At 40.7% G+C, this 9,823-nt stretch overlaps 1 protein-coding gene across 2 annotated transcripts in view; it reads right to left on the bottom strand.

Annotated features, from left to right (window-relative positions):
• The window catches only part of Spag17 (sperm associated antigen 17), a 236,044-nt gene that overhangs the window by 4,353 nt on the left and 221,868 nt on the right, over window positions 1-9,823 (bottom strand). For both annotated transcript variants that reach the window (XM_059265953.1, XM_059265952.1), the window contains exons 47-48: window positions 6,540-6,684; window positions 4,849-4,993 (exon numbers count right to left, since the gene is read on the bottom strand). In XM_059265953.1, the coding sequence (XP_059121936.1) occupies window positions 4,854-4,993; window positions 6,540-6,684 (285 nt within the window). In that variant the 3' untranslated portion in view covers window positions 4,849-4,853. The remainder of the gene's footprint in view (window positions 1-4,848; window positions 4,994-6,539; window positions 6,685-9,823) is intronic.

The raw sequence follows: 9,823 nt of genomic DNA, 5'->3' as shown, positions 1-9,823 counted from the left end.
CTGGATCTGGGCTTTTCTTTGTGGGGAATTTATATCTTTTTTTTTTTTAAATTTTATGTGCATTGGTGTTTTTGCCTACGTGTGTGTGAGGGTGCTGGATCCCCTGGAACTGGAGCTATAGACAGTTGTGAGCTGCTATGTGGGTGTTGGGAATTGAACCTGGGTCCTCTGGAAGAGCAGCTGGTACTCTTAACTGCTGAGCCACCTCTCTAGCCCCAGGAATTTATATCTTAAGATAAGGACCAGAGGGAAGTCCATACTGTTTGTCTTCCAAAGTTCCTATCTAGTTGAACCTGTAAATGTGACCTTATTTATAAAACGATCTATGAATATGAAGTCATTCAGGACAAGGGTAGCCTCTAGTTAATCCTTACAAGGGGAGACACAGAGAAGTTGACAAGGAATATACTATGTGAAAAAGGCAAAGGATGGAGTAATGCTAATACTTGCTTCTAGACACTTAGAAAAAAGTATCCCCCAGAGCCTTCAAAAGGAACCAGCCCTCCTACTGTTGGTGCCTGGATTTTAAAGCTCAGGCCAGCAAGCTATGAGAGAATGACTGGAGTGATTTATTGTGCTTCATTATGGAGCCCCAGGAAATGCAGAAGTTGTCATTACCATTGTATCTCACTCTATTGGGCACAAAGTGGAGGTTTCAGAAGGTTTATGATGTGACTGGGGAACATACTTAGAACAGCAGATCACAAGAATCCTTTGAGCTTGGTGCTGAAAAGACTTCTAAGAATGTAAAGCGATGCCACTGCCAAATTTTTGTTTTGGAAATCAATTTTTTTTTTTTTTTTTAATCAGTAGCCCTCCTATATACAAATGACAGACTGCGAAAGAAATCAAGGAAAGAACACCTTTTAAAATAGCCTTAAGTAATATAAAATGTCTTGGGGTAATGTTAATTAAGCAAGTAAAAGATTTGAATGATTAAAAACTTCAAGTCAGATGGAAAGATCCCCCATGCTCATGGATCGGCAAGATTACTTACTATTGTAAAAATGGCCTCCTACTGAAAGCAATTCACAGATTCAATACAATCCCCAATACAATTTTTCACAGAAATTGAAAGGACAGTGTTCAGCTTCATATAGAAACCAACAAAGATAGCTAAAAACAACCCCCAAATAATTAAAAACTACAGGAAGTATCACTATCCCTGATTTCAAGTTGCACTACAAAGCTATAGTAATAAAACCAGCATGGTATTGGTACAAACAGACACAGTGAACCATTAAATCTAATTGAAGACCCAGACAAATCCACACACCTATGGACACTTGATTTTCTATAAGCCAGAAACATATACTAGAAAAAGGAAAGCATCTTCAACAAATGATGCTGGTCAACTAGATGTCTACATATAGATGAATCCAAATAGATCCATACTTATCACCCTGTACGAAACTTAACTCCAAGATTTCAATATAAAACCAGATACCCTGAACCTGATAGAAGAGAAAGTGGAGAATATCCTTCAACTCATTGACACAGGAAAAGAATTTCTGAACAGAACATTAGCACAGGCACTAAGATCAACAATTCATAAATGCGACCTTGTGAAACAGAAGCTACTGCATGGCAAAAGACACTGCCCTTCAGATAAAGAGGCAACCTACAGAATGGGGAAAGATTTTTTACCAACTCCACATCCAATAGAGGGCTAATACCAAAATATATAAAGAACTCAAGAAACTAGACATCAAGAAAACAACCCAATTAGAAAATGGGATACAGATCTAAACACAGTTTTCAATGGAGGAAACTCAAATGTCTGAGAAACAAATGTTTAACATCCTTAGCCATTAGGGAAATGCAAATCAAAACTACTGAGATTTCATCTTAACACCTGTTGGAGTGGCTGAGATCAAACAAGTGACAGCTCATGCTGGTGAGGATGTAGAGTGAGGGGAACACTCCTCCATTGCTGGTGGGAATGCGAACTTGTACAGCTACTATGGAAATCAGTGTGGTGGTTCTTCAGGAAGATGTGAGTCAATCTACTTTAAGATCCAGCTATACCACTCTTGAGCATATACCCAAAGGACGCTTCATCCTACCACAGAGAAACTTGTTCAATCATGTTCATTGCTGCTCTGTTTATAATAGTTAGAAAATGGAAACAAACTAGATGGCCCCCTATGGTGATATTTTATTTGTACTGAAATGTGATTTTATTTGTATGTTAACAAATAAAGTTGCCTGGGGGTCAGAGCTAATAGCAAGCCATAGCAGAGCTGGGCATTCGTGGTGCACGCCTTTAATCCCAGCACTTGGTAGACAGAACTAGGTAGATCTCTGTGTTCAAGGATACAGCCAGCATTGGAGACACACGCCTTTAATCTCAATACCAACCATAAAAGACCTGGAGGTCTGTACAGACAGGCAGTGACGGGGCAGTCATGTGGTTGGGTTTACAACCAATGAGAAGGCAGAACAGGAAGTCTATATAAAGACAAACAGGAAGTACGTCTCTTTTGGAGAGGTCTCTTGGCTGAAGAGGCTAGCTGCAGCAGACGGGTAAGGCTCTTAGCTCTTATCTCTTGGCTTTCCTCTTTGCATTGGTTCTGTGTTTCTTATTTAATAAGACGGTTGGTTACATCTATAGCCCGCAATAGAAGAATGGATAAAGAAAATGTGGTACATCTACACAATGAAGTACTAGTCAGCTGTTTAAAAACAAAATGAAATTTGTAGGTAAATGGCTGGAACTAGAAAAAAAAAACATCCTGAATGAGGTATCCCAGATCCAGAATAACAAATATGTATTTGCTTATATGGGATATTAGCTGTTAAGTCAATGGTAACCGAGCTACAATCTGTAGAACCACTGAAGGGACAAGCAAGTACAGATAGAGCTTATTAGGAAAGTGAAATTGAATAGATAATTATGGATGGATGGTGGAGGAAGGCTGGAACAGGAGGATCAAGTGTGTAGGGGGTAGAATGGGGGAAGGGGGAATAAAAGAAAACAGCTAAAATTAAGGGGCATTTGAGGGGTAGTATGGAAACCTAATACAGTAAAAGCTTCCTAAAATAGATAACTATATGAAGGCAATCTAAATAAAATAGCCAAATAATGGGGGAGACAATCTCAACTGGCCATTTCTTGTCACCAAATAAAACTTCCAGTGCCAGGAATGGATTATATCTAATTGAGTTGCTGGCCAAAGAGGTTCCATGCAAATCCCCAAACAATCCAGACTTGCCAAGACTATAGTCTGCACTCTACAAACTGACAGCCAGACCCCATTGCTGAAGACAATACCCATATAACTCATTGAACATGGAAAAGTCAAGCTGGTGCCTACATAGAGCCTTCACCCCAAAGAGTTCTAGCATCTTTGGTACAAGAAGGTATGCTGCACACTACCAAAAGAGAAATGTAAACAAGTCAGCCACAACTATTTGAACAATAATAGTGTCTGCTTGCAAGATATGTTAGGACAATGGTGGCACAAAGTTTGTGGGAGTAACCAGCCAATATCTGCTTTGACTTTGGCCCACTCCATAAGATGGAACCCATAACCAACACTGCTTGGGTGACCAAGAATCAGAGACTAGATATGCCAGGGACCTAGGATAAAACTAAATACTACTGTAAAAAAAAAAGTAGCAATTAAATGGCTTCTATAACTCCTAATTACTCATGGTCAGTGCCTTGTTCAGCCATCATTGGAGAAGCTTCCTCCTGTGGTAGATAGGCAGCTAGACATTATACAGAGTAAGAGACCTTGGAACACTCAGCCCTAAATGGGATGTCTATTAAATCCCTCCCTCCAGGGCTTAGAGAACCCAGTGCAAGAGGAAGTGGAAAGAATATAAGAGTCAGAGGGGATGGAGGTCACCAAGAAAACAAGTCCCTCTAAACATGGTCACTGCATATATGAACTCACAGAGACTGAGGTCGGATGCACAGGGCCTGCACAGCTGCATCAGGTCCTGAGTATATGTTATGACTTCCAGCTTAGTGTTTTTATGGGATTCCTGGGTGTGTCTCTAATTTTTGTGCCTTCTCTTGGGCTCTTTTCCTTCAGTTTGTCATGTCCAACTCCAATGTGATAGTTATATTTTATTATTACCCCCTAGAAACCACAGAAAGGGAGTACATCTGGATGGGGCCAGAGGTTGAGAGGAGTAGAGGAAGGGGAAACCTTAAGGTATTTTATGTAGAAAAAAATCTATTTTCAATAAAAAGGGAAAAATAAAGGCATTTACCTTATGAGGTGGCCTTCAATATTTGGATGACAGGGATGGAATGTCATAGTTTTAATATGTAATATTCCTCAGAAGATCATGATTTGATTGCTTGGCCTATGGTAGTGGCACTATTTGGGGGGATGTGAAAACTTTCCAAGGTGAGGCTTTACTGGAGGAAGTCAGTCACTGCAGCTGCTTTTGGACCCTTCCTGACCACTTCCTGTCTGCCTCCTGGGCCACTGTGATATAAGCTGACCTGGTCTAGCATGCCACTGTTGTGATCATCATTATCACCTGCTATGATATACTGAAATTTCTGAAACTGAGCAAGATAAATCTGTCCTCTTTTAAAAAAAGAAAACTGATGTTTTTGAACTTTGTTCAAATAGAATTTAAAAATTTTCAGTTCTAATCCTTCTTTGGTAAGTATTAATAAATTTTACCCACATAAATAAAGCCCTTGGGACCAATAGTACAGCTACAAAAGGAGTCCTGAGTCCAAAATGTTTGAAAACAACTGGCTTAAAGGTAAATTCTGAAAACATTTTCATTTTTGGCTGTAAGAAATCAGGAAGAAACCCTGAGGTCTGAAAACTCTCAGGTCAGGTTTGAGTGGTTGATAAGATGGCATTTACTACTTACAGATCCTAACGATGAGTGGTCTTTTGAGATGTGAAGACTCCAAGTGCAGAGGAGGAGATTGTGGAAGTCCTGTAGACCATGGGATTTTCTTTTCCCTGGGGAAAATCTTTGGGTCGATTGTCATAGTTACTGCTTGTTAAAACTAGTAAAGTACTCATTAAGGACTATGAACTTCACAGTTTAATGATCTCTTATACAGACCCAAATGATGTTTTAAAATCATAGTCTCGAGCAGCATTAGCTCTTGGCAGGTGCCCTTATGTGTAAGACAAATTCTTAGGTACAAGAGTTTGTAGCTGAAAGTTTTCCTGTGCTCACCTGGCACCAAGGTCCCACAGCCACTTATAAAATTCCTGTGTCCCACCTGGTCCTGCAACCGCTCAGACCCAAGTAAACACACAGAGGTTTATTTACAAATGATATGGCCTAATGGCTGAGGCTTCTCACTAGTTAGTTCTTATATCTTAAATTAACCCATTTCTATAAATCAATACTTTGCCTCATGGCTTACCTGTAGGTACCTTTACATCCTGCTTCTGACAGCCTCTCGCAGCATCTATCCCACTCTGTCTTCTTCCTTCCTCTCTCTTTAGAATGTCCCGCCTAACCTTATTCTGCCTCACCATTGGCCAAACAGCTTTTTATCAACCAATCAGAGTAACACATTTTCACAGCATACAGAATGCCATCATCCATCAAGAGTTGGATCCGTGTGTTTTAGCACAACTTCTTTTCTCCACAGTGTGATTTTTCTCCCAATGTCCTGAGACATTGTTTTTCTCCCAAAGTCTATGAGAGACCATCACCACCAGTCCCCAGACCTTATCAACAAGGTGATTTCATGCAGTTAGGGTAGGAAATGGGTCTTGGTTTTGGGACACTGGCTGTGAGCCATTTTTAGGAAATAAAAAATTCAATCATTCAAACCATTTTCTTGTCTGTGTGTGTCTAACTGATAAGTGGACACAGTGGCTGCCTATTAGAGACATCTTTGAAAGAATAGATGGACAGATGAATTCACTTCCATTTCTGCTGAAACAAAGCTTGTTCAGTGCATCCCCCCACTTTCACTTCATCTCGATCCTCAACTCTGTTCATCCTCCCTCAGCAAGGCTAGCCCTTCATCTCTGCTCTTGAGTCCTCTCCTGTCTGTAGGATAGGGCCATTTAGTTACTTTTAGTCATGTTTTAAATGCTTCCCTTTGCTGTTCTCAAGCCTAGAAACAATACGCTAAACAAAATGTCTTCCTCTCTGTAGTATCATTATGGTAACAGTCTCTGGTTCCTTTGGACTCCTTTACTCCTGCTCCCTAAACAGATCCCAAATTTCTCTTTCCCATACCCTCAAACATCAGCTATGTGCAGAGGATAGAGGACTCTTGAAATTTTTCTATTGCCAGCTCCTGCATTTCGGCTGAGATCTCATTACTAAGAGCTGCAGTTTGGTTTCTGACTCTAAAGGGGACTTAGGTCATGACTTTACATCCATCCTAATAAGTTCCACTTTGGCTTTTGCTGTTTCTTCCTTACTCCACATCATCCTTTTATGCCCCCCATATCTGCTATTGCCATCCTATGTATAGTTCTTGGCCTAGTGAAGAACTAATGGACATTTTGTCTTTTATGTTTTTCTAACTCATTTCACTATTTCTGCACTATGCATAGTTACAAAAAGTGAGCTTTAAAGGATATTTGCTTCCACAGGTAAGAATAGAATGTCATGCTCTGTTATGATCTCAATATTATGGGAGATGTGTGCTGACCCCTTGGCACCATCTTCTCCAACAGCCATGGCAAATAGCTCTACCTTGAGCTCTGCGTGCAAACCAGCAGCCACCTGTAAGACATCAAATTCTGGTTTAAAACCAATTTGGACAATATACCTATATTCTCTAAACTTTAGTTTTCGCATCCATGAATTTGGCACTAATAAATATAAGCATTATGTATGAGGACTGAATGAAGTCCTGAGTAAATGCGTATCATTGCCATGAGTGTGCCCATCTCAAGACCCCAAGGCCTCAGACCCATTGGAATGGCAAAGCCTTTTGCTGACCTTTGGTCAGTGTGTGAATGTTGACAGTAGGTGTAGAAGGCATCTGCAGCAGCTTCCTTTTCCAGGATGTTTACTGTAGAGACCTCAAAACCAAGATTAGCTAAATCTACCTCCTTATTCAACTATATACAATAACCCTTCCTCTTCCATTCAGATGTATAGATAAATGTGCTGTGTTTCCAGGCTATTGGTGCTGCCATCTCCACCATGGTATGGCCCACCTGATCCCGGCTTTTCTGTATGTGTGTCTATCCTTTCTTTATTCCCTGTCACTCCAGTAGGCATGTTTCTACAACCCAGCTGTGTGGGTCAGGGAACATGTTTTAATTAGGTAGAACAGTGTAGAATTCCAGTAAATAAATTGGACTGAAGACAAACTTCTGAAGTGTGTTGGAGTTTGTGTCTGAAACATCCCCAAAGGCCATATACTAGAAGTTTGGTGTCAGCCTGTTGCACTCTCAAGAGCTGGTGTGGGCTTAGTGCAAGAAAAAGAGGTCGTTGAGGGTATGCCCTTGGCCCCTCCTCCCTTCCTGTGCTTCTGGGAAGCCATGAAGAAAGCAGCTTTGCTCTCACATGTACCCCTGCCCTGATATTCCACAGACCCCGAAACACAGTGCCACGTGATGACAAAGTGACACCTCTGAAGCTGTGAGCCAGAATAAACCTTGTTTTTTTTTTTTTTAGACTGACTGACACAAAGGCACAAGCCAGGTGCTGTTCGGGGCTCAGAGAGGGTTAAATGACAGAATGTTGGCAGGGAAAGGAAACTACGGCAATACCCATAATTTTTTCCTCCTGATTTCTTCTTCCAACTCTATTGGCTCTTTTCCTCCTGCTTCCTAAACAGATGCCAAATTTATCTTTCTCATATTCTCAAACATTAGCTATGTGTAGAGGACACTTGAAACTTTTCTATCTCTGACTCTGACTTCTTGACTTAGATCTCATCACTAAGATCCACAATTCAATTTCTGATCCGTGAACCTTAAGTCATGTCCTTATATCCATCCTATTTCTTGAGTGTTGGTTATTAGTTTCTGTCTGCTGGCTGATAAAGGTAAATTTTATCCAAGATAAATATAGATGTAATATAAGAAACATGATGACTCTCCTGCTACTTGGTCTCTAGGATTCTAGTATAGGATGTGTAGAGTGACAGGGCCAGTAGAGGGAGACAGAATAAGTGTAGATGCCAAGCTGCCTAGGTCTAAAAGCAAGGAAGAGGTTTGTACCAACAAAGAAGAAATCCAATATATAGTGAAGAGTCGCAACAAAGCATTGGGCTGCTTGCCTTGTTCTTGGAAGGCACGCTAGCCAGGATAGGGAGAGATGTTTATGTTTCTAAGCTGCCTCTCCAGGAGGTGGGCTAAAAAGCAGACGTGGGAACAGTTATCTGGAAAAAATAAATCACACACTACCACATGGAGAGCAATTAGATACAAATGGAAATTTAAAATATAGTTTTATAAATAATAGAATTGAAAAATGTTTCCATTTTTTTTTCAACAGTATATGTGTGAGCATGCTGGAGCAGATCCCGAGATTGTTTCTGAGAGTCCCAGACTTGGTCCTCCAAGCCCAACAATCAGAAGGACTGAGTAGTGATGAAATTCCACAGGAGAGTTGGAGTAATGCCACAGTGCAGTTTACCCAGGCTTAGAGCACATTTATTTAGTGCTGGCAACTAACCAAGCTGAACAGTGGTTAGATTTACATAGACAGAAGACTATAGATTATAGTTTTTGTCAGAGCCAAAACCTACTGTCAAAAAGGGGAAAGAAATACTCTTATAGTATGGTGAGCTTCAAAGAATACACACTGAGTTTTTACTAGTTATAAAGATTGATCCAGCAGTCACTTAGCTGTTAGAATGACCTGTTCTTTAGATTAAAATGAGATTTATTAACTTCTCAGAACAGTAGAAGAAGGGCTTGCTTTGATATTCTTTTTATGTTGTGAAGAATCTGACATCTTTATATGTTTACTTTGGGGATATGAGTGCACAGGCTTGGACACAAATATTTGCCATCAGAGGTGTGTGTGGAGGTTAGAGAACAACTTTCAGGAGTTGGTTCTCTATTTTTACCACATGGGGTCTGGAGATTGAACTCAGATTGTGAGGCTTGGTAGCAGGCACATTAACTTGCTAAGTCATCTCATTGGCCCCAGGATTCTGAAATCTTGACATCATACGGTGGTGAGTTATTTCAGAGAAATAAATAGGCATGGAGTCGTGGATATAATGTCAACATTGGCATATCTTCAAAATCTTCATATCTTCATATCTTCTTTAAAGCTTCAGCCTGTGCCCTGCTATTTTGCTATAGGTTGTGAGATATGCAAACTAGGAGTGGGCTGAGAACTTCTGGTCTACAAGCCCTCCTCTACAAATGATGGAAACAAGGCTCAGAGCATTGACACCCAGCCTTGTCTAGTGCAAAGCAGTCATCACAAGCTGATGGGCTCTATGGTACACTAAGTTGATCCCTCTATGTCTGTAACAAGTGTGGCTGCTTTAGTGGCTTCCCTTTGTTTGCTGTGGGACCACGTACCCTTGCTGCCTGTTCTCCTGAGCCTGCACACCCTCACTTCTGTGCCTGATGGCTCATGAGCCCACTGGAGTTCCTACTTCATTCTGGTCAAGTTCCTGCTACATGCCTGACCCCATTAGGTGTCTGGATGCCATTTTTAACATCCTCTCTGTGTCCTGGCTCTAGGGTGAGCATGACAGGAGCTTGGCATTTGCCAGGAGATGTAAGGGCTGGTGAAGCAGCATTGTGATGTGCTTACAAGTATGGTTAAATTATAACGTGGGCTAAACTTCTGTTTATTTTCCATAACACTTCTAAATTTATATCGTTAAAGTAAGAGGGAATAAAAATTAATATTCACCTTTTTAAACTAAACACCCCATTGTTGA

This window comes from Peromyscus eremicus, chromosome 6, assembly GCF_949786415.1.
Source record: "Peromyscus eremicus chromosome 6, PerEre_H2_v1, whole genome shotgun sequence".
Taxonomy (NCBI): domain Eukaryota; kingdom Metazoa; phylum Chordata; class Mammalia; order Rodentia; family Cricetidae; genus Peromyscus; species Peromyscus eremicus.
Note: the sequence above shows the minus strand (reverse complement) of the source record. Positions and strands in the feature narration are given on the sequence as shown.